Source organism: Adelges cooleyi, unplaced genomic scaffold (genome assembly GCF_023614345.1).
Source record: "Adelges cooleyi isolate 19-005CV unplaced genomic scaffold, UGA_ACOO_1.1 ACOO_flye_CR_arks_rails_tigmint_CR_PRNA_216, whole genome shotgun sequence".
Lineage (NCBI taxonomy): Eukaryota > Metazoa > Arthropoda > Insecta > Hemiptera > Adelgidae > Adelges > Adelges cooleyi.
In genome coordinates, this window is record NW_026095878.1 from 1 (window position 1) to 26451 (window position 26451).

Genomic DNA, 26451 nt, shown 5'->3' on the forward strand with positions numbered 1-26451 from the left:
GTTTTATTCAATTCACATACATTGAACAATGGAAATACCAATTGCTATTCGTAAATTAGTAGTTAAACTAAGAGAAGATGGTAATTCTCTCAGAAATATTGCACAAACAATAAATAAATCGCACTCGACTGTACAATATGTTATAAACCGATACAACGAAACTGATTCTTTTGAAGATCGAAAACGTACTGGTCGTCCCCAAAAATTGAAATCACACCAAAAGTGGGCCATTCTAAGGACAATTGTGACGGAACCAAAAACCAGTGCACCTAAACTGGCTGGTATGATTGATACTGACTATAATGTGAAAGTTGTGCCATAGACCGTTCGTAATGTGATTAGAAACGCAGGATATAAAGGTTGTGTAGCTAGGAAAAAACCTTTTATCAATCAAATAAATAAAAGGAAACGTTTAGATTTTGCGAAGGCACACATTCATAAGGGAAATCTATTTTGGAAATCTGTATTATTTAGTGACGAAAGCAAGTTTAATATTTTACTTATCATTTTAAATTTACTTCGAGTTCTTAAGCTATCAGAATTATTAATACACAGATCGTGTTAAAAGTAACCAAAGAAAATCCACCTTGATATTATTAAGAGGCTTCCACACCTGTGTAGTTTCTATCGAAAACAACTCAAAATTTAACCGTAGGTACTCTGAAATGTGTAAAACGGCAATTATTTTGAAAACTGTTAGACATTTTTCAATACTTGCGCGACGCATAGTTTGTAGTATATTTTTAATTTTAGTTTTAAATCTTATTGTAAAGATATAAATTCTCCAAAATCGGGATGATTTCCAATTTGTTTTTGTTACTCATGTATTCTACCATATCAAGAAGCACATATTATGTACAGTATATTAAATCGGATAATTCGGTATCGCTTTTGTAAAATGTGTCCTAGTTACATAGTATCTGTTGTTTTTTTACAAACCGATAAATTCGTACACGGGTAGCCTTCATATATCTTTAGTTTAACATGAAAACATGTTAATATTTGAACAATGCACGTGTAAAATATTGTTGTGCTCGTGTACATTACAACTTAGATTGTACTTAGACTGAGAGGCCTCTGTGTGGATAAGATTTTGCCCTATGACTTAAAAAGAAATAATTTGAGAAAGTACCGAGTAAAGCATTATTATTATATTATTATATTATTATGAAAAGTATTGTTATCTGTTGACATTGACTTTTGAGAATTTCGTTCGTATTTCATATTTTTTTATGTATACACAGTTCATCGCATTTCGCTATTAGTTTTTTTTTTTATCAAGCAGAGCTAGTAAAACCATTTGGCCATTGTGTACACTGCACGGTATAGCAGAGTCTCGAAAACAAAAACAACGGCTAACCTAACACAGAACCAAAATTTACAGTGAATATTTAATTCAATTTTCTTATACTCAGTAATTTTTTTTTAATTTTGACGAATTTCTCAGGGAGCTGTAAGAGTTTTTAAACGGCCTGAAGTTTCCTAGGACTCCCCCACCTCCCCACCAATATTATTATAGGAGCTGATAGGTAGTTTTTTAGGAAAATATTTTAAAGGGGCACCTGGAAGGAAAAAAACCGTTTTTAATTTTCGAGAAAAAACATGTAGGTATATACATTTTATCGAACTCTTAGTCTTTATATTATCACAACGAATGGATAACAGCACAACAACAGTATGCGTTTTTGTTTTTGTTGCCTGTAAGAAAAAATTAAACGGCGAGCAACGCCTAAGAAAACAGCTATTGCCCTTTTCGACACGTGAAAGTGAAATTTAAGTTTCGTACATATTTGTAGACTCTTTGAACAGAACAACCGATAGTACTTTAACCTCATTGCTTACAATGTACCACATTTTTCTAAAAAAATATACAAATAACTTATGCATACTCCAATAACAGAGTGGCACTTGCAATGACAATGTGTGTTTAAAACTATATTTGTAGTATTAGGGTGGACGCGAGATAGCAATCCTAATCTAGACAATGGTGCGGGATGCGGTTGTCGATACCTGTTCAAAACTTCTGTAGAAAAAGTTTGGAACCGTTTCTTATAATATGCAGAGTGTGTGTGTGTTAGATCCGGATTTAAGAAATAACAGCACTTAATAATCTTATAAAAATTAAATATTATTACAACATAAAGCTGCGTGCCTTAATATAATTTTCTAATGAAAATTAAAGAAAAAATACTTAGTTTTGATTATAAATTGTTACAATTCCGAATTCAAAAATTAAATTTTTCTTTTGGTGATGAGTTTTATTTTACATTTTCATCAAACATATTTTAATTAGATACACAGTTTTTTATTGTACCTAATAATATATTTAAGTGACATAAATAGCATATTAATGTTAAAAATCAATAGTCTGAGATTACTAATTTTGTATGGAAATATCGGAAATATGTATGGAAATTAAAACAAATAGATTAGAAAATATTGCTATTATACAGGGTCATTCGTTTTTCATGAACCACTCAATATCTCATAGGGTTTAATAAGAAATTAAAGTTTATACATAGAACGATAAAAATATGAAAATAAAAATTTAATTTCCTATTACGCCTTATGAGATATTGAGTGTGTCATGATAAAAATATAATCACTCTGTATATGTATAATATAGTTTATTACTAATTGGAAACAATTTATTTCTAGTATAGAATGTTTTTGAAAAATAAAAATGTTTTGCTTTGGAATTATAATTTTTATTATTACAAAACAATAAGACTACACTAAAGGCATATGTACAATTTGTATCACAAAACATATTCACTGAGACTACACTAATGTCCGAAAATACAATGCGATAACTGTAATTTTGCACATTATCTTACTCTAAAACAGCGGATAGTTGTTGGAATCGATCGTGAGTCTTGGAAGTCCTCGTATGGCTCACAAATTACGGACCCATCGACTTTAAGGGGTTCCAAATCAAACGCTTCTTTACCGGTTATCATCCACGGCACACTAAATGTCACCTTGTAATCATTTTCCGTCTCGTTATTGAGCGCCAGGTAAAAATAACCTTTGACACCCTTCGTCGACAGATCCTTGCCACACGCTCGAATGGTCACGGGATTATCTTTTGTGATTTTCAAACCATCCGGAGACGATGTCTTTTTACAATCACCTTTGGTCCATTTTCCCGAGTCTAAATCCGAATCACGGACTTCCACATAAGTCTCGTTATGGTTGTACGTTATCGTAATTGCCATTTTTGGATCCTGAGAAAAAAGTTAAACAAGACGGAATAAATTCACCATGACGTGTAAATAAGGTGAAACGGCAACTGCACGGTCTGATAACTGCAGTTGCAATTAACCACTTACCGAATGACACGATTCTTCGCATAGTGGCTTGCAAACACTTTTGCAGAGAACTGTAGGTAGACTTATTGGTAGACGCGAACATAACGTAGAACACAGGGGACCGCAGACGATGGAGCATGTATCGAACTGAATTTTGTCGGTCGACGTATCGTCGTTCTCAGTTACTAGTGAGGACCGAACGCTGGTTACAGCGAGAAACATAAAAATTAATCGGTACATGATTGCGAAATTGCGTTATAAATTGCACGTGCAACGAGTGAGAACTGTTGGTAATTTTTAGTTATACTAAATATATGACTGCTGAATTGATCGTATTTATACCACGGAATTGCCCGTTTTGCGGTAATCGATTTTGTATTTCGTACCGGACAAAGTATTATAAGCAACTAAATAATTCTGAACTTCGGACAAAAAAGCGCAAATAGTACAAAATATGATGGATAATGTGTTAAGTTCATTTACCTTCTGGCAAAATTAGTGCCTTCAACACAGGATTATCAACTCGACAGCTCGGATACGGTGCTTCACAAACAAACGTACCAAATGATTGCCTATACGATTCAACATGACGTTGTTATTAGGCCTTTGATAGACAAGAAATTTCTCAGCGATAAACATTTACATTGAATCGGCGGTTTTATAAGAAAAATGTAGTAGCTTTTGATACCGAATTTACGTTATTTTTAGCGAAAACGTTGAAACTTGCTCGATTGTTGCATATCAAAATTAAGAATCTCAGACTATTGATTTTAACATGGTTTGACCCGATTATTATTAGGATACATACTTAAGCAACTAAATAATTCTGAACTTCGGACACAAAAGCGCAAATAGTACAAAATATGATGGATAATAAGTTTATTGCTACCCTAGTTTAGATAACAAATTCCATTTTTTCCAAGACAAAACTAAATTATTTGTTTTAAAATAACAGTTATTATTACATTAGAAAATGTAAAAATTGACTCGACCGCCGCGTTGTATGAAAAAAGTATGTATATCGAATCACTGAATTCATGTTAAAACAGCGATAAACATACAAATTAGTCAGCCCTCTAATACAAAAAGTGTGTAGCTCTTGCAACCGAATTTACATTATTTTAGCGAAAACGTAGAAACTTGGTCGATTGTTGTATGAAAAATTAGAATCTCAGACTATTGACTTTACATAGTTTGACGCCTTAACTGTTAGGATACATATATTACTATACTATGCGTTTTTTTTTTAGAACTATTTCACTTTCTTTTATAAAAAAAAACGTTAATACTCGATATGCAGCAACTTTAAAAAATATGTAACTCAACCTACTATCATTACTTTACAGTTTACCTGAATGGAAAACCGCCAATATTAGATACATAAAATGTTACCGAAAACTATCATGTAACCTGTTATTGTATAAATTAAAGATGAACTTAGTATAAAAACCATTATGGCCTTATCAAATTAATATGCTTAATTATTTATAAACGTTGAAGTGTTTAGTTTTCTAATAAAACTATATCTTTGTGTCCACATGTATTTTGCAGTCGGCCATCATCATTTATTAAATAGTTTCTACCGATATTCGAAAAATGTAAAAAGGTTGACACATTTTTTTATAATTAATACTCAATTGGCAATTTTTGATAATCCCATAATGGTATAAAAAAAATGTCATCATGAAAATTTTTTTTTTTTATCAACTTTTTTTGTGATATTTTTTATATCTAGTATCGACGGTTTTTCATTAAGGTAAAGTTAAGATAGCAGGTTGAGTTACATATTTTTATAAGTTGCTGCACACCGAGTATTAAGGTTTTTTTTTAAGTATGTATCCTAATAAAATCGGGTCAAACCATGTTAAAATCAATAGTCTGAGATTCTTAATTTTGATATGCAACAATCGAGCAAGTTTCAACGTTTTCGCTAAAAATAACGTAAATTCGGTATCAAAAGCTACTACATTTTTCTTATAAAACCGCCGATTCAATGTATATGTTTATCGCTAAGAAATTTCTTGTCTATCAAGAGCTTAATAACAACAGCATGTTGAATCGTATAGGCATTCATTTGGTACGTTTGGTTGTGAAGCACCAAATCTGAGCTGTCGAGTTGATAACCCTGTGTTAGAGACGATAATTTGGCCAGGGTAGCAATAAACTTAACATGTTATCTATCACACGATGTACTATTTGCCCTTTTGTGTCCGAAGTTCAGAATATTTAGTTGTTTATGATACTTGGTGGTCCATTTCAATTTATAAAATTAATTACTGCGAAAAAGGCAATTCCATGGTATATATACCGTGGATTCAGTAGTCATGCATTCAGTATAACTACAAATTATAAACATTGCTGACTCGTTGCTTGTACATTTTATAACGCAATATTGCAATCATGTACCGATTAATTTTTATGTTTCTCGCTGTAACCAGCGTTCGGTCCATAAGAACAGCCTCGAAAGCGGGTACGCAGTCCGACTACACAATTTTAAACACCACTTCGATTACAAGTTTAGATGCAGAAAACCAAAAAGTGACATTTACGATACAGTACAACTACGACGACAGTTATTTGGAAGTAAAAGACTCAATGTTAGACTATGGAAAGTGGACCGATAGCGGTTGTAATGAGATCACGGATCCAAATGGATCGAAAATCTCAAAAGATAATCCGCTGACCATTCGAGCGTGCGGCCGTGCTAATTCACCGACTGGTGTGGATGGTTACATATTCCTGAGGAAGCAAGGCGAGACGAAAAATGATTACAAGGTGAAGTTTATCGTGCCGTGGATAGGTTCAGACACGTTTCTTGTGGAATCTGTTAAAGACGATCAGGTTGTATCTTGTGTGATACCTAAAAGAGGGGTCAGGTCGATTCAAAGTTCTGTTCGCTGTAAACAAGTTATATAATGTGCAACATTACCGTATTCGCATTGTATTAGTGTAGCCTAAGTGAATATTTTGTGTAATAAAAATTTCATATTTAGTTATTAGTGTAATCTAATCGTATTGTAGTAAAATTTATAATTTGAAAGCAAAATTGTTTTTTTTTTTTATTTATACAGTTTATACTCAAAATGGGTTTTAACAACACCTTTTCTTAGTTTAAACATTGAGTATACTCAATGGTTTAAACTATATGCAAATTAGTTATATTGGAAATGATATATTTTGTTAACTTTTAGTATTTTAAAAACACAAATATTAAAAATAAGTGTTTATTCTCGACGGTTCAAAACAAATAATTTTGAATTTTGGTTTTGTCTTGAAAAAAGTGTAATATGTTAACTAAATAAATGTACTACAAAATTGATTTAACTGCCTAAATTTTCATTTGGAAATTTGTTTGAAAAACACTAGGTAATTGTATTATTTACTGTTATACAACATACCTACTCAGTAATAATGGGTATCCAGTAATCCGGATTTTTACAAAAATGTTGATATTTATGTCACTTAAACAATAAAAAGCTAAAGAAAAAACTTGATTTCGGATTTGTAGCAATTTATATTGAAAATTAAGCATTTATAAAAATACAATTTATCTCAACATTTTACTTAGATACACAGTTTTATATTTTAATAAAAACATTTATACGTGAATCTAATAGCGTTTTTTTCACTAAATTTCTATTAGAGTTATATGGGTAATAACGACCGACTAACCGCTGTAGTAAGTACAATCAATTATATTAAAATGAACAGCAGGGCTATGTACTGTTGGATAATTCAATTCATTTATTGCTTAAGGCTTAAAGCAATTAATGTTTAACCTCTAACTTATTTTTATTCAATATTTTAAATAATATACAACTTGATTTTATTAATTACGTTAAAGAATTTGAAGCTATAGCTACACATAAACCATATTATAATTGAAAACTGTTTTTATAATTTTTTATTTTCAAGTATCTTTTCACACATCAAGATTTTAATACACGTTCTATAATTATTATTTAATTTAAAATAAAATAAGGAATAACATAAACAAGACCCGTTATACTCGTTTCACAAGTCACGCTTAAAAAATATTAAATAATAATGGATAGTAAATATTATCTGGCCATATACTAAAAATATTTTTTCTGATTACTCGGTCCAGAAACCAATGAATTATGTTACGCCAAATGAAATTAAACTAAATGATCGAGTCAATTTGTCTAGCCTAAAAATGGCAAACAATTTTTTCAAAACTGTTTACGTTATTTTATCAAAAACCGTTAAAACTCGATTTGCAGCAACTTCTAAAAATATGTAGCTCAAACTGCCAATTTTCCTTTACCTAATGGAAAACCGTCGATGTTGGTTGTAGAAAATGTCACCGATAAATTATAACATCGACATTGCATTCATATTTAACATATAAATTTATACAAAAAAAAAATTTGAGAAAACGACTATGTTATTTTTACAATAAAAAATGTAGAAATTTACTCTTCCGTCAAATGCTTAAGTGTAAAGATAGATTCACCAAATAAAGTGATTATAGTGTGATAAACATACAAATGCGGTCAGCCGTCGTATACACAAATTGTGTAGTTCTAACTACACAATTCACGTTATTTTTAGATCGGCCGTGATAAACAATAGTGTGCAGTTACTAAATTTATAATAAATTAAAACCGTTATTGTTTTAATTGTTTTTGCCATGCGGCCAATTCAACTCAAATTACCGTAGTCTCGCGTATTGTCCTATCAGCGACCATTCTGATTTATTCTGTGTGCAAAATGCAAATTAAAGTTCATAAAAATTTATTATTTTCTTAACTGGGCGGCTTTACAGGTGTAGCATAGTTCATATAATTTCAATCATGCTTATTGTTTAAGGCCGCCCAAACTACTATGTCGGGTGCACTCTCCCGTAAACGACCGTTCTGTTACGAGTAGAATATTGTCGCGCGTATTATTGTTTTTATTAGTTAGTTAACTAATTAATTTTGATAAGAATATAAAACATCTTTTTTTTTTTATTTATATAATATTTTCATGGTAATCATTTTTTTTTTTTTTTTTAAGGACGTTTATTAGAAAATTCACAATCTATACAGATATATGTACAATAAGTAATTATGCGATGAGAAACAAAAAGAGACAATGACAGGGCAGTGAGGAGGAGGCTCACAGTAAAGCCACACCTGTACAAAAACCTAACCTAACCTGAAATTTTAAATTAGGTTAATTTACGTTAAGTAGGTCTCTTGACCAGTTTCGTTTGAGGCGACGGTTTGGATTGCCCGGAAGAGTTTTTGAGTGTAGCTGAGTGAAAAGTCGGTTTGGATGGCAGTGCATTTTGCAATGTAGTCTTTGGTGGTAAATAGATGCAGTCTTTTTGACTGTTGCTATTTTGAGGTCTTCGTGAAGGGAGTTGTTGGTGACGTACCATGGGGCTTTGGTTACGATGCGGAGACAAATAGACTGGAACGCCTGAATTGAAAATCTCAATAGATAATCCGGTGACCATTCGCGCGTGTGGCCGTACAAATTCGCCGACGGGTGTCGATTATTCATTTATTCCTGAGGGAGCAAGGCGAGACGGAGAATACTTGGAAGTTGACGTTTTCTATGTCGTGGATGGAGACGAACAGGTTTCTGTTGGCCTCTCTTAAAAAAGATCCGGTTGTATCATGTATGGTACCGGATTGGTCAGAATCGGAAAACGGGTTACACCGTTCGTTTAATATATCTATTAGCTGTAATAGAGTTGTAAAAAATGCATCGTTACCGTAATCGCATTGTATTAGTGTAGTCTTAGTGAATACTTTGTGTAATAAGGAAATGTATTTTTTGGCAATATTGCATTCTTTAGTGATTACGTTTTGTAATAAAAATAATAACTTCAAAACAAAATATATATTTTTTTAAACATTCTATACTAAAAAAAACCTTTTCTTACAATAAAAAGCGGTGTGCTTAATTAAAATTTGTTTTGATGAAACGTTAAATAAAACTTCATTTTGGAGATGTAGCAATTTACAAAACTATGAATTTTTTTTTTAAATCCTCATCAGAACATTTTACATACGTACACAGTTTTATGTTGTATTAATATTTAATATTTATAAGATTTTTAAGTGGCTTAAGTAGCGCTTTTTTCGTAAATCTGACTTATACACACACACACTGCCTATGATAAGCAACTTTTTTTTGAAACTTTTTCTGTAGATGTTTTGTACAAATATCGACAACTGCAAACCGACGAATATGAGTTCTATGGGGAAACTTATACATCCCAACAATTTTTTTTACAATTTTTTAAAGACATAAATTTATATATTCAATATTGAAGAATATTTCTCTAAAAATATTAACAATTCAGATGTTTATGGTAAAATTTAGGCAGTTAATTCAATTTTGTAGTACATTTGTTTTCTTCAAAATACTAGTTTAGATAACATATTACACTTTTTCAAGATACAACTAAAATATTTGTTTTAATACACCTATATTTGCTTCTTAATAGTGCACTAATTTTACTTTAATAGCTTTACTCTAAATAGCCATAACTTTTGAACAGACGAGTATAAAAACTTATTTTAAACATTTTTGGTTTCAAAATATTAAATGTTAACAGAATATGTCGAATTTAACATTTCCAGCAAAACCAATTTGCATATAGTTTAAACTAAGAAAAGGTATTTCTAGTATAGAATGTTTTAAAAAATATATATTTTGCTTTGAAATTATTATTTTTATTACAAAACGTAAACACTAAAAAATGCAATATTGTCAAAAAATACATTTCCTTATTACACAAAGTATTCACCAAGACTACATTAATACAATGCGATTACGGTAACGTTGCATTTTTTACAACTCTATTACAGCTAATGGATATATTAAACGAACGGTGTAACCCGTTTTCCGATTCTGACCAATCCGGTACCATACATGATACAACCGGATCTTTTTTAAGAGAGGCCAACAGAAACCTGTTCGTCTCCATCCACGACATAGAAAACGTCAACTTCCAATTATTCTCCGTCTCGCCTTGCTTCCTCAGGAATAAATGACCATCGACACCCGTCGGCGAATTTGTACGGCCACACACTCGAATGGTCACCGGATTATCTATTGCGATTTGCAAACCAGTTGGAGACGGCACCTCATTGCAGCTGCTATCGGCCCATCTTCCATAGCTTAAAAATGAGTCGCGTACTTCCAAGTAACTGTTGTAGTTGTCGTAGTAGTTGTCGTTGTACTGTATTGTAATTGTCGATATGGAATTTAAACTAGTGTTGTCGGACCGAACGCTGGTCATAGCGAGAAACATAAAAATTATTCGGTACATGATTGCGAAATTGCGTTATAACGGATGGCACTGTTTGTACTTTGTAGTTACACTGAATGTACGGCTGCTGAATCGATAGAATATATACCACGGAATTGCCCGTTTCGCGGTAATGTTAGACAATACATATTATTTTATTAGCGAAATTGAATCAGCTGTTGTATAAGAAAAATTGTGTGTATGCATTTTAATGTTATTGTCTTTGTAGATTAAAGTAGTCTAAAAAGCGGTAATTGCGCGGTGTTTACTTTCAATTTAATTTGTGTTAAATGGAAGTAACTAAAGAAATGACAAGCGAAAAAGGTAAAACCCCAAACATTTTGTATGATTTTAAATTTAGTTTCACAAAAAACTGATAAATAATATAGAACGGTGGACTTGTACAGCGAAAACTGGCATAGACCATTTGAAGGTAAGCACCGAACAAGTAATTTCATTATTATCTAATTAGATACGTGGATGATTTTCGGATGTATCCGGTAATAGTTGTTAACCTTATGTGGTTATCAACCGTGTTGTAAAAATTATATCTAAAAAATATAAACATACAAAAATAAATTAAGTTTTTAAAAGTGTAGGCACGTATCCATTATTATTTTGTATTAATTTTCCAATGTATTTAAATGTTGTAAACGGTTTTAGTGTTTAGGTCTTGTGACTACACAAAACAAAACAAAATAACTGCACGATTAACCTAAAATAAATATTGCAAAATAAACAAAAATTAAATTGTTGATATTTTTTAGTACATGTATTGACGACGACGACGATAATACTGATGAACACTATTTTGTGTGTACGATGGAGAGTTGAAATACCATTGAACTTTGTTACACATTACACAAGGTATGTAATATTATTATCGCTTTGATACCACAACTGATAATTATTCCAATCATTAATGCTTATTAAACATACACAATTATTACTTTCGGTTACCTATTGCACATGCAATAAAAATTAGACCAAAGGTAGATCTAGAATGAAACTACAACATGCACAATTTCCTCAAAAATCTGTAGACAAACTTTTTCTTATTATGAAAAATCCCCCCAAAAAAAGGAGGAACCTTGACCGTAGTCAATTTCCAGGAGGCTATGGGCGAGTGTATAAACTGATGGTAGAGCCAACAGGTACTGAAAATATTTTCACTATATTGCTAATTATAGGTAATATAATTGATTATACCATTGATTATATTTAATACGGCGGTTAGTCGGTCATTATTACATACAAAACTCTTATAGGAAGTTAGTAAAACATTCGTATTTGTAGACCAGTTTCATAACTATTTAGCCAGCAGTATTATCATAATAATACTGCTTGTAATTGAAGACAATGGTGCGGTTTGCGGTTGTCGGTATCTGTACAAAACTTCTGTAGAAAAAGTTTGAAAATCCGGATTTACGAGGGGAAAACGCTATTTAAGCCACTTAAAAATCTTATAAATATTAAATATTTTTCAATATAAAGCTGTGTACTTAAAAAGAACTTTCTAATAAATTTTTTTAAAAAATGCTTAATTTTGAATATAATTCAGAAGAGGTAATAGGTAATATCGGTGGCTGTTTGAGGTGTAACCTTTATTAAGGCGCATTGTATATGCAATTTTTTGCTAAAATTTAACACCAATTTAAAATTGTGATAGATACATAATACCATAGAAAAAAAGTATCTGTTCAATTAATTTGCATTGCAGTTAATAAACTACAAACCAGTTGCGTGCCTAGGGTTTTGAATGGAATTGAATGGAAGAGTTATCAAACTATTTGGCCGGCAGTATTATCATAGGCAAAGTGTGCGCAGTGTGTCTGTGTGCATCAGTGATAGGAAATTAAAATAACAGATTTAAGACAAAAAACGCTATTTAAGCCACATAAAAATCTTATACATATTAAATATTATTATAACATAAAGCTGTGTACCTATATAAAATGTTCTGATGTAAATTTTAAAAAAATGTCTAGTTTCAATATAAACTGCTACAAATTCAAATTTAAGTTTTATTTTACATTTCATTAAAATTGTTTAAATTAAGTACATGGCTATTCATTGTACCTAATAATATGTTTAGGTGGCATAAATAGCACTTTTTTGTTAAAACCCAGATCGCTGGATACCCAGTGTGTATGTTGTATAACAGAAAATAATACAATAAGTGATTTTTCATACAAATTTTCACACGACAATTAAGGCAGTACATTTTATTTAATGGAAATGTTAATAAAAAAAACAATCTATATTTTGCTCTGAAATTATAATTTTTATTACAGTACGATAAGACTACACTAATATCCAAATATACAATTTTTATTACAAAAAGTGTTCACTAAAGAATACATTATTGCCAAAAAATACAATTTTTATTACACAAAGTACTCACCAAGACTACACCAATACAGTGCGGTTACAGTAATGTCGCACATTATAGAACTCTAAAACAGCGAATAGATTTATTAACCATACTTGACCCACTATCAGGGGCTAGCTCACAAGATACAGTCGGTTCATCTTTAAGGGCGGTCAACACAAACTTGTTAGCACCTGCTCCCCACGGCACATCAAACGTCAACTTGTAATCATTCTCCGTCTCGCCTTGCTTCCTCAGGAATAAATAACCAGTGACACCCGACGGCGAATGTTCACGGCCGCACGCTCGAACGGTCAGCGGATTATCTTTTGAGATTTTCGAACCATTTGGAGACGTTAACTCATTACATTTACCATCGGTCCATTTTCCAAAGCTTAAAAACGAGTCACGTACTTCCAAATGACTGTCGGCGTAGTTGTACTTGATCGTAAATGCCGCTTTTTGGTTTTCTGCATACATTATAACATTATTTGGATCGGAATTCAAAATTACATTCGGATTGTCGCCGGATTGCGTATTTACGTTCAAGGTTATGATTGCGGACCGAACGCTGGTTACAGCGAGAAACACAAGAATTAATCGGTACATGATTGCGAATTGTGTTAGAAAATGTACAAGCAACGGGTCAGCACTGTTTGTAATTTGTAGTTAAACTCAATGTTTGACTACTGAATCGACCGTATATATACCAAAGAATGGCCCGTTTCGCAATAATCTATTTTACACTTTGTATAATAATTCTGAACTTCGGACACAAGAGGGCAAAAAGTAAAAAGAATGATAGTATGTGTGACCTACTTATTGTGATTTCTATTTTGAAAAATGAAGAAAATTCTCAACCAGATTGACCTAGATTGACTCACCGAATTCATGTTAATATAAACGATAAACGTACAAATTCGGTCAGCCGTCGTGTACAAAAAGTGTGTAGCTCTAGCTACTGAATTTACGTTATTTTTAGCAAAACGTAAAAATTAGATCGGCCATAGTTGTACATCATTACTATTAGGATATTAATAATATTAAAAAAATTATAGCAACTTCATTGCATTAATATTCAGCTTATTATTGTATAAATAAAAAATTACCTTTTTTTATATCATTATGAGCACGAATAATAATTATACTTAATTATTTTGTGTTCTAGTTATAGTTAAGGTATAATTTTCTAATCAAAAATTGTCTTTGTGACCATAATACGGCTATCATTATTCTTCAAATAGTTTCTACTGATATTACAAAAAAGTATCAATTTTGCCTGATTTTTCAACATTGAAACTAAATTGGCAGAAAAAAAAAATGTTTGACTAATCAACTTTTTGTTATTTTTACATTAGAAAATGTAGAAATTGACTCGATCGTCGTATGCATAATGTGTATAGATCGACTTACCAAATTTATGGTATTATAGCGATAAATATATAAAGTCAGCCGTCGTACACAAAAAGTGTGTAGCTCTATCTACCGAATTTATGGTTATGGTAGCGAAATCGTATAAATTAGATTGGCAGTGGTATCCAAATGTGTGCAGTTCAGCCTACCGAATTTTTCAGTGTGTGTAGCAAGTGTGTAGATCGAATCACTGAATTCATGTATTTTAGCGATAAACGTATAAATTCAGTCAGCCGTTGTGTACAAAAAGTGAGTAGCTCTAGCTACTGAATTTATGTTATTCTTAGCAAAAACGTAGAAATTTGATTGGCCGTGGTATACAAATGTGTGCAGTTCAGTCTACCATTTTCCTGTTTACTAACTAAGTATTTTTATGATAAAGATAAACAACATATTTATATTGCGACATACTTCCTAATAAATAGTAATAGTTGAGAATTTGCATCAAAGCAAATTTTGTATGTTATTTGCGGTAATCGCTTAAGTTATTTTATAGAAATATTTAAATTATCGTATTAGACGGTTTTAATTAAAATACTACTGAAAATGACGTCATACCTACTGTCACATGTTTATAGTTTTATTTTCCATTGTATGTAGATTCATAATTAAATTTGTATCTACGGTATTATATACGTACATTTTAGCACTCGACGCTAAACAAAACACATGATTAAGTTTTTATGAAGAAGGGGCGTCATAATTAAATGTTTGTACAAAAACATTTTAATTCAACAAAATACGACCATTTTTTGGCTTGATTCTCATATTTTTGTGACGAAACCCAAAAATAATTTGAACACCTTTTGTTATAAAAAAAATTGCTTCTTCGAACCGGTTACCTCGTTTGAAATTTAGTAGTATCTATCGTTATTATTGTACTCAAAATAAACAATAATCCAGGCAAGTTCCTACGTTCTCGCTGAAGTAACATAAAGTATCTAGGTGGTTTGAACGACATATCTAATTTCAAAGTTTTAGCTAAAAATAATGTAATTCGGTAGCCTAGAGCTACACAATTTTTGTATAGCACGGCTGACCAAATCATTATGTTTATTGCTATGTGAACATGAATTCGGTGAGTCGACCTACACACTTCTTTTGACGATCGAATAAATTTCTACATTTTTAATGTAAAAATAATAAAATGTCGAGCACTATAGGCAATCATTTGGTACGTTTGATTATGAAGCACCATAATATCTGAGCTCTCGAGTTGACAACAGGGTTGAAATAGCTGTGTACTTAATTAAAATATTTTTGGTGAAACGTAAAATAAAAACTTTAGGATTTGTAGCAATTAATACTCAAAATTAAGCATTTTTTCTTTAAATTTTCATCAAAACATTTTATTTAGATACACAGCTTTACATTATAATAATATTTTTAAGACTTGTATGTGGTTTAAATAGCGTTTTTTTCTTAAATCCGGAATAAGAGTTTTAAAGTTAGGATGAGAGGGAAAGTGCGGTTGGAAATGCGCGCAGATAAAAATAATACTACACTCCATATTTCCTGCTGCTCTATACTTAAAACTTCAATTACTTCAAAAATAGTTATCCGATCCTGGTTATCGACCAGTCAACATTTTTAGTATATTATTCTCAATTTAAAAAGTTAACCTAAATTGTAGGTTTATCGCTACAATAACATGAATTGGGTGAGTCGATCTATACATAATATGCTATGTATACGACGGCGATTCATTTTCTACACTTTCTAATCTAAAATGACAAAAATTTGTTTACTTAAACTTTTTTATTTTTCGCCACTCGAGTTTCAAATAGTGCTTAGTTATATTATGTATAATACGTATTCTAAAAGTTATGGGGTCAAACTGTGTTAAAATCAATAATCTGAGATTTTTAATTTTGTACTCAACAATCGAGCAAGTTTTAACGTTTTCGCTAAAAATAACGTAAATTCGGTATCAATAGCTACCTACACAATTTTCTTATAAAACCGCCGATTCAATGTATATATTTATCGCTAAGAAATTTCTTGTCTATCACGGGCCTAATAACAACGTCATGTTGAATAGTGTAGGCAATCATTTGGTACGTTTGTTTGTGAAACACCATATCTGTATGTGAATTTTGCCAGGGTAGCAATAAACGCTGCTCTTACTAATAAACTTTACCGTTTGCCCTCTTGTGTCTAAAGTGCAAAATTATTTAGTTGTTTATAATACTTTGTCCGGTATAAAATACAAAATCACACAGCACTATATTATAATAATATTTATAAGATTTTTATGTGGCTTAAATAACGTTTTTTCTTTTTAAATCCGGAATAAGAGTTTTAAAGTTAGCATACAGTTTGAACTACAAAATATTTGTTTTAACATACCTATAAATGCTTTTTAATAGTGCACTAATTTGAACTTGCAATAGCTATAACTTTTAAACAGCTGTTGAGTATAAAAACTGGTTTTTAACATTTTGGTTTTCAAAATATTCAACTTCAACAGAATATCCCGAAAAGTATAGGAGTTCCAATTTAAATTTCATACGTAGACGGTGCACATGCGCAAATAACATAAGATTCAAATTTAGACATTGAAAACAATTTGCATACAGTTTGAACTTAGAAAGTGTATTTCTAGTACAGAATGTTTTTGAATAATAAAAATGTTTAGCTTTGGAATTATAATTGTTATTGTTACAAAAAAATAACACTACACTAATGGCATATATTATACAATTTTTATTACAAAACATATTCACTGAGACTACAACAATGCCCGAAAATATAATGCGATAACGGTAGTGTTGCACGTTATCATATTACTCTAAAACAGCGGATAGAAGATGGAATCGAACTTGAGCCTTGCTCGTCTGGCTCACAACTTATAGGCCCATCGTTTTTAAGGGGATCCAAATGAAAAATTGTTTTACCGGTTATCATCGACGGCACGCTAAATGTCACCTTGTAATCATTTTCCGCCTCGTTATTGAGCGCCAGGTAAAAATAACCTTTGACACCCTTCGTCGACAGATCCTTGCCACACGCTCGAATGGTCACCGGATTATCTTTTGTGATTTTCAAACCATCCGGAGACGATGTCTTTTTACAATCATCTTTGGTCCATTTTCCCGAGTCTAAATCCGAATCACGTACTTCCACATAAGTGTCGTTATGATTGTACGTTATCGTAATTGCTATTTTCGGATCCTGAGAAAAAAGTGAAAATAACAAGGAATAAATTCACCATGCTGTGTAAATCAGGTGAAACGGAAACTGCATAGTCTGATAACTGCAGTTGCAATTAACCACTTACCGACTGACACGATTTTTCGCACAGTGGCTTGCAAACACTTTTGCAGAGAGCTGTAGGTAGACTTATTGGCAGACGCGAACATATAACAGAACACAGGGGACCGCAGACGATGGAGCATTTATCGAACTGAATTTTGTCGGACGACGTATCCACGTTTACGGTTACTAGTGTGGACCGAACGCTGGTTACAGCGAGAAACATAAAAATTAATCGGTACATGATTGCGAAATTGCGTTATAAATTGCACGTGCAACGAGATGGCACTGTTGGTAATTTGTAGTTATACTGAATGTATGACTACGGAATTAACCGTATATATAACACGGAACTGCCCGTTTTGCGGTAATCGATTTTGTATTTTATTACGGACAAAGTATTATTAACAACTAAATAATTCTGAACTTCGGACGCAAGAGGGCAAACGGTACAAAATATGATAGGTAATATGTTAAATGTGTTGCTCCCTTTGGCCAAATTATCGCCTTCAACACAGGATTATCAATTCGACAGCTCGGATACGGTGCTTCACAAACAAACGTACCAAATGATTGCCTATACGATTCAACATGACGTTGTTATTAGGCCTTTGATAGACAAGAAATTTCTCAGCGATAAACATTTACATTGAATCGGCGGTTTTATAAGAAAATTGCGTAGGTAGCTTTTGATACCGAATTTACGTTATTTTTAGCGAAAACGTTGAGACTTGCTCGATTGTTGCATATCAAAATTAAGAATCTCAGATTATTGATTTTAACGTGGTTTGACCCGATAACTATTAGAACACATAATATACATAATAAAACGTTATTTTACTGATAAACGTACAAATTCGGTCAGCCGTCGTATACGAGAAGTGCGTAGCTCTTGCTACCGAATTTACATTATTTTAGCGAAAACGTAGAAACTATTGACTTCACATAGTTTGACCCCTTAACTATTAGGATACGTGTATTACTATGCTATGCGTATTTTTTTTTTTTTTTTGAGAACTATTTCATGTTCTTCTATAAAAAAAAGTTAATACTCGATGTTCAGCAACTTTCAAAAATATGTAACTCAACCTGCTAACATTACAGTTTACCTGAATGGAAAACCGTCAATATTAGATATATAAAACGTTACCGAAAACTATCATGTAACCGGTTATTGTACAAATTAAAGATGAACTTGGTATAAAAACCATTATGGGCTAATTAAACAAATTAATATGCATAATTATTGTTAAACAAACCGTGTCTTTGTGTTCACATTTGTTTTTACAATCGGCCATCATCATTTATTAAATAGTTTCTACCGATGTTCAAAAAATGTAAAAATGTTGACACATTTTTTATAATTAATACTCAAATGGCAAAAAATTTAAAAATTTAAGCAAACAAACTTTTGTCACTTTTAGATTAGAAAAATATGTAGAAATTGAATCGACCGTCGTATGAATGAAGTGTATAGATGGACTCAACGAATGCATGTTATTATAGCGATGAACCTACAAACTCGGTCAGCCGTCGTACACAAAAAGTGTGTAGTTCTAGCTACCGAATTTACGTTATTTTTAGTGAAAACGTAACAATTAGATCGACTGTGGTATACAAAAGTAGGCAGTTGGATCTTCGATTTTTTCATATTTGTAGATACAACTGAAATTAGTTCAACTGTCGATTATAGAAGTTTTTGTTGAAACAACCTAGGTACTTTATATGATTGCAGCATAAACTTAGAAGCCTATAAACCCAAAATTATAATAAATAATATAGAATAATGTTACTAATATATATGTATAATATAATATATTATTAATATTTTTAATCTCGATTATATAGTTTATCACTACTATTTTAGTATTAAAATAATATGAAATATAAGTATGGGTAAATTCCAGTTTAGGTACTTATTATTATATGGATGTGGATAGTTAGTTTTTAAATACTACTCAAAATCATTTAACTTTTAACAAATAATTTGTATATTTAGATTTTGGATCGCCGAATAATCAAACATATTTTCTACAAATTATTTTACCTATTTATCCATCACTCTTCAATTGTTTCCCTATTTAATATATACCGATTGACCTCTAGACATTGCATTCATGTTTTGTACCCTTGAGTTCCTAAGTAACCCTCACAGGACACAAACATATCATTCTTTCACAATTTTAAACTTCTAATAACCATCAGATGTCAGACTTCAAGTATCTACCTTTAATACTCCACGCCACGTGTACCTCTGATGGTTAAGTTCTAAACGTACATTACCAGATACTGGCATAGACGGTGATTTCTGAACAAATAAGTATTTTAATTCAACCAATATCTAGACATATAACATACAGTTATCTACGTTTGAACAACTTTTGTTTTACATACGTACACCATAACAGATATTTAGCCAACTGACCTCTAGCATTTTTATCTGTTTTCAACCCATAAAGTAAGCAACACCGGACACTTGATAACCCGTAATCGTCTAACTTCTAGACTATTCTTTTCAGTTTAAAATTTAAAAAATTGTACTTTAATCTTTAAGCAAGAAGTACCGTACACTCACTTTTTTAGTACGTCGTTTCTGATCTGACAGATAGCTAGACAGTGAACCCCACATCCCACTTGGAATCTATGACCTATCCGGCTGCCTACCAGCTATTATGTCTGTGTTATAATAAATAATTTGAAGTAGAAACATACGTTTTTGTACAAAAATAAATCGTATATGAGTTATAAAAGTGGAGAAAAAAAAATTAATTATTAAAATAGATATAGTCATTAAGTAAAATAGATTATTATTTTTTAACTTATTCAGCGTTAATAAAATAGATGATTACTAAATATATGAATTTAATTATTTGAAATTATATAAAAATGTGCAGGTTTAGTTGCACAATGGATTGCCTCATCTGAAAACTATTGATGTGTCAATTTTGAGTACAATATTTCGATTGTGTATGTTTAAAAAATAACAAGATAACCGTCTTCAACTTGATGTTATACCGACATTACTTGAAAGTATACCAGAGCAACACGCTGTAAAATATTTTGCCAATGATGAACATGAGACTGTGAATAAATGTTTTTTTATTTAAACTAGACATTTCGACGTTTAAAAAATAATTAAGCATATAACTTTTTTTTGAAAATCCCATAAAAGTATAAAAAAAGTTCACCATTTTTTTTTTCATCACTTTTCGGTGACATTTTATATATTGAATATCGACGGTTTTTGATTAAAGTAAAGTAAAGATAACAGGTTGAGTTACATATTTATAAAAGTTTTATGTATAGTTTTTATAAAAAAAACATTAAATAGTTCTTGAAAATAAAATATATACGCATAGTATAGTAATACATGTATCTTAATAGTTATGGAGTCAAACTATGTTAAAATAAATAGTCTGATATTCTTAATTTTAAATGCAACAATGACCAATCCAGCAAGTTTCAATGGTATCGTTAAAAATAACGTAAATTCGGTAGCTAGAGCTAGACCTACAATTATTCTTAAAAAACCGCCAATTACATCTATATGTTTATCGCTCAGAAATGTCTTGCTATCAAGGGCGTGTTAACAACGTCATGTTGAATCATATAGGCAATCATTTGGTTCGTTTGATTGTAAAGCACCAAATCTGAGCTGTCGAGTTGATAACCCTGCGTTAGAGACGATAATTTGACCAGGGTAGCAATAAACTTAACATATTATCTATCACACGTTGTACTATTTGCCCTTTTGTGTTCGAAGGTCGGAATATTTAGTTGTTTATAATACTTGGTCCAGTTTAAAATCGATTACTGCCAAACAGGCAATTCCGTGGTATATATACCGTGGGTTCAGTAGTCATACATTCAGTACAACTACAAATTACAAACAATACTGACTCGTTGCTTGTACATTTTATAACGCAATTTTGCAATCATGTACCGATTAATTTTTGTGTTTCTCGCTGTAACCAGCGTTCGGTCCGCAATCATAACCGTGAACGTGAACGTGGATACGCAATCCGGCGACACTCGGGCTGTAAGTTTTAATTCTGATCCAAATAATGATACAATGCGTGCAGAAAAACAAAAAGTGACATTTACGGTACAGTACAACTACAACGACAGTTATTTGGAAGTACGTGACTCATTTTTAAACTATGGAAAATGGGCCGATGGAGATTGTAATGAGATAACATCTCCAAATGGATTGAAAATCTCAAATGATAATCCGCTGACCATTCGGGCGTGCGGCCGTGCTAATTCACCGACTGGCGTGGATGGTTATATATACCTGAGGAAGCAAGGCGAGACGGAAAATGATTACAAGGTGAAGTTTATCGTGCCGTGGATTGGTTCAGACACGTTTCTTGTGGAATCCGTTAAAGACGATCAGGTTGTATCTTGTGTGATACCCTCTGCAACAGGGGTCAGGTCGCTTAAAGAAACTGTTCGCTGTAAACAAGTTATATAATGCGCAACATTACCGTAATCGCATTGTATTAGTGTAGCCTTAGTGAATACTTTGTGTAATAATAATTGTATATTTAGTTAATAGTGTAATCCAATCGTAGTATTGTAATAAAAATTATAATTTGAGAGCAAAAATGGTTTTTTTGTTATACATTTTATACTCAAAATACCTTTTCTTATATGCAAATTAGTTATATTGGAAATGTTAAACTGGATATATTCTGTTAACATTTAGTATTTTAAAAATACAAATGTTAAAAATAAGTAATTATTCTCCACGGTTCAAAAGTTATAACTATTTAAAAAGTTCAAATTAGTGCAATACTACAACAAATAGTTTTGAATTTTGGTTGTCTCGTAAAAAGTGTAATATGTTAACTAAACAAATGTACTACAAAATTGATTTAACTGCCTAAAATTTTCATTAGCTCTGGCACTTAACCGAAAAATGTATAACGAAAAAAAGCGTTACAAGATAGGGGTGGGAGATAGGATGAGTGGAAAGGGGTGAGAGATATGGGTAGGGATAGGGGTGAGTGATAGTAGGTTGAAAATAGGGGTATGAGATGGGGGTAGGAGATAGGGGATGGGATATAGTGGGTAGAAGATAGGGAAAAATATAGGAGATAAGAGATAAGAGATATGTTGTACGTTCAACGTTCAAATTAGAACTAAATAATAAATTCAAAATATTGATCGTTGGACGGAAAATCACCCGAGGCAGAAACAATCCGGAAGGTCTGCCACATTTATTCGCACTTACTAAAAGGCACCTTAGTGTTTAGGTAAAAGGTATTTAAGTAAATTTATTTACAGGGTGTGTGTATAACGGTTAGTGTACCAAAGTGTGAATACGACAAACATTTTGTACATCCAATATCGACGATTTTTCTTTAGGATAAAGTAAATACTACTTGCGTTCACTCGATTTCTTTATTTTTTTGCCAGTTGACTTTTAATTTTTTTTAAATAAGATAACATTTATACATTTACAAAAAATCATGCGTACACAAAGACTCTGTTTTAACATTGTAATTTCTAAAAATAATTAAGCATTTTAATTTGCATACGACGGTCGAGAAATGTTTGTATTTTTTTTATGTAAAATGTTTCATTTTTTATTTTACAATATTAACAATATTAATAATATATATAATAATTTACATATAATATATTATAAATATTTTCATTATTATTTAATATAACTTTTTTTTTTGTTCAAACGGCACACTCTTGTACCCGGCGTTGCCCAAGATTTAGTCTGCCAGGACTGAGTAAAATAATTCCAATTACCCTTATCCCAACCCCCAACCTCACATTATGCATACGACAGTAGACTGTAGGCCTATTTCTACATTTTCTAATACAAAAAAAACAAAAAGTTGATAAGTTAAACTTGTTTTTTCTCCTACTTGAGTTTCAATGTTAAGAAATCAGGCAAAATGAATACTTTTTTGTAATATCAGTAGAAACTATTTGAAGAATAATAATAGCTAATTATGGACACAAAGACACTGTTTGATTAGAAAACTAAACCCTAACTATAACTAATACACAAAATCATAAGTATAATAATCAATCGTGCATATAATGATATAACAAAAAGGTAATTTTTTATTTATACAATAATATGCTGAATATTAATGCAATGTAGTTGTTATAATTTTTTTATTATTATAAATATCCTAATAGTAATGATGTACAACTATGGCCGATCTAGTTTTTACGTTTCACTAAAATAACGTATATTCGGTAGCTAGAGCTACACACTTTTTGTACATGACAGCTGACCAATTTGAACTTTTATCGTTTATATTAACACGAATTCGGTGAGTCAATCTACACAGTTTACGCATACGATGGTTGAGAATTTTCTTCATTTTTCAAAATAGAAATCACAATAAGAAGGTCACACATACTATCATTCTTTTTACTTTTTGCCCTCTTGTGTCTAAAGTTCAGAATTATTGTACAAAATGTAAAATCGATTATTGCGAAACTGGCAATTCCTTGGTACATATACAGTCGATTCAGTAATCAAACATTCAGTAATACTACAAATTACAAACAGTGTTGACTCGTTGCTTTTACATTTTATAACGCAATTTTGCAATCATGTACCGATTAATTTTTATGTTTCTCGCTGTAACCAGCGTTCGGTCCGCAATCATAACCGTGAACGATACGCAATCCGGCGACACTCGGGCTGTAAGTTTAAATTCTGATCGACATAATGATATATTGGATGCAGAAAACCAAAAAGTGACATTTACGATACAGTACAACTACGACGACAGTTATTTGGAAGTAAAAGACTCAATGTTAGACTATGGAAAATGGACCGATAGCGGTTGTAATGAGATCACGGATCCAAATGGATTGAAAATCTCAAAAGATAATCCGCTGACCATTCGAGCGTGCGGCCGTGCTAATTCACCGACGGGTGTGGATGGTTACATATTTCTGAGGAAGCAAGGCGAGACGGAAAATGATTACAAGGTGAAGTTCATCGTGCCGTGGATTGGTTCAGACACGTTTCTTGTGGAATCTGTTAAAGACGATCAGGTTGTATCTTGTGTGATACCTAAAAGAGGGGTCAGGTCGATTCAAAGTTCTGTTCGCTGTAAACAAGTTATATAATGTGCAACATTACCGTAATCGCATTGTATTAGTGTAGCCTTAGTGAAAAATTTGTGTAATCAAAATTGTATTTTTTGGCAATAGTGAACACGTTTTGTAATAAAAATTAAATATATTGTTATTAGTGTAGTCTTATCGTATTGTAATACAAATTATAATTTCAGAACAAAATTGTTATTTTTTTTTTATACATTTTATACTCAAAATACCTTTTCTTATATGCAAATTAGTTATATTGGAAATGTTAAACTGGATATATTCACATCACCTCGTTGCTTTGATTATATAATGCCTATACTCTACTGTACTAGTCACCTCGGATAAAATCATCGAAAACGGTGATTACGAACATAATATCAGTTCTCAATTTTAATCAGCCAAAAAAAAACTTAAATAAAAAAAAAAAAATTAAATTAAAACCCTAAAATGGTACTTTAGTATCAAAACTTAATAGGATCATTCTACATAGATCTACAAAAAAATTGTTTTAATAACTTAATAACATTTTTTTAAAGATTTTAGGTGTTTTTGTTAAGATATACGCAATTTGCGAAAACACAGTATTCCAGCAATTAAAAAAAAGCTGTGGTACCGAATTTTCTTTTCCGTTTAATATGTTATGGATACATATGAGTTCTGACTACTGACACATTTTCCATTTAAAAGTCTTAAAATTACGGTTAAAAAATTAAAAAAACAAAAAAAACCTTGTACCCCTAGGGGGATGGGAATTTGGTATAATTTAAATTTGATACAACTGACGTGTGAGGGCAAACGAAATAATATTTCTGATAAATTTCAATACTTGCATACGACGCCTTGCATCAAAGTTAAAACGATGTTAGCCGATTGTAATAACACAACTTCATTACTTGTATTAAAAGATAAAAAGATAAAACATTTTATGTCTATATAACTTCTGTTTTTGCCTCAATGTTAAAAAAACTCCAAAGGTCAAACTGCACACTTTTGTATTACACAACAACCTCTATTCGCTTAAAACAACGTAAATTCGATAGCTAGAGCTACACACTTATTGTGTACGGCGGCTGACTGAATTTGTACGTTTATCGCTAAAATACATGAATTCAGTGATTCGATCTACACACTTGCTACACACACTGAAAAATTCGGTAGGCTGAACTGCACACATTTGTATACCACTGCCAATCTAATTTATACGATTTCGCTACCATAACCGTCAATTCGGTACATAGAGCTACACACTTTTTGTGTACGGTGGCTGACTTTATATATTTATCGCTATAACACCATAAATTTAGTAAGTCGATCCATAAAAGTTTTGCATACAACGGTTCTCAATCATTTTCTACATTTTCTTATGTAAAGATAACAGCAAGTTGATTAGTTAAATTTGTTTTTTTCTCCCACTTGAGTTTCAATGTTAAAAAATCAGGCAAAATGAATACTTTTTATTTAATAACAGTAGAAACTATTTGAAGAATAATAATAGCCAATTATGGACACAAGACACTGTTTGATTAGAAAACTATACTCTAACTATAACCATTAAACTCAATGATATAACAAAATAATTAAGCATATTAACTAATTGTGCTTATAATAATATATGAAAAAAGTTAATTTTTTTATTTTGAAATGATATATAAATTAGTAGTATTATCTATATTATTTATTATAATTTCTGTTTTTGCTATTAAGTAGAAAACATCCAATGTTCAAACGGCACACTT

The 26451-nt window shown here is 31.4% G+C and overlaps 3 protein-coding genes across 3 annotated transcripts; 1 reads left to right on the top strand and 2 right to left on the bottom strand.

Annotated features, from left to right (window-relative positions):
* Positions 1-2761: 2761 nt before the first annotated feature.
* LOC126835092 (uncharacterized) lies at positions 2762-3594 on the bottom strand. The gene is made up of 2 exons (XM_050567392.1): positions 3333-3594; positions 2762-3227 (listed from the first exon to the last, which is right to left on the bottom strand). The coding sequence occupies exons 1-2, from the start codon at positions 3549-3551 to the stop codon at positions 2829-2831; spliced, it is 618 nt and encodes a 205-aa protein (XP_050423349.1). The 5' UTR covers positions 3552-3594; the 3' UTR covers positions 2762-2828.
* A 2073-nt stretch (positions 3595-5667) lies between these two features.
* Positions 5668-24786, top strand: LOC126835094 (uncharacterized). The gene is made up of 2 exons (XM_050567394.1): positions 5668-6086; positions 24596-24786. Exons 1-2 carry the CDS (start codon positions 5712-5714, stop codon positions 24734-24736), a joined length of 516 nt encoding a protein of 171 aa, XP_050423351.1. The 5' UTR covers positions 5668-5711; the 3' UTR covers positions 24737-24786.
* Positions 17135-17968, bottom strand: LOC126835093 (uncharacterized). The gene is made up of 2 exons (XM_050567393.1): positions 17649-17968; positions 17135-17542 (listed from the first exon to the last, which is right to left on the bottom strand). The coding sequence occupies exons 1-2, from the start codon at positions 17865-17867 to the stop codon at positions 17150-17152; spliced, it is 612 nt and encodes a 203-aa protein (XP_050423350.1). The 5' UTR covers positions 17868-17968; the 3' UTR covers positions 17135-17149.
* Positions 24787-26451: the final 1665 nt, after the last annotated feature.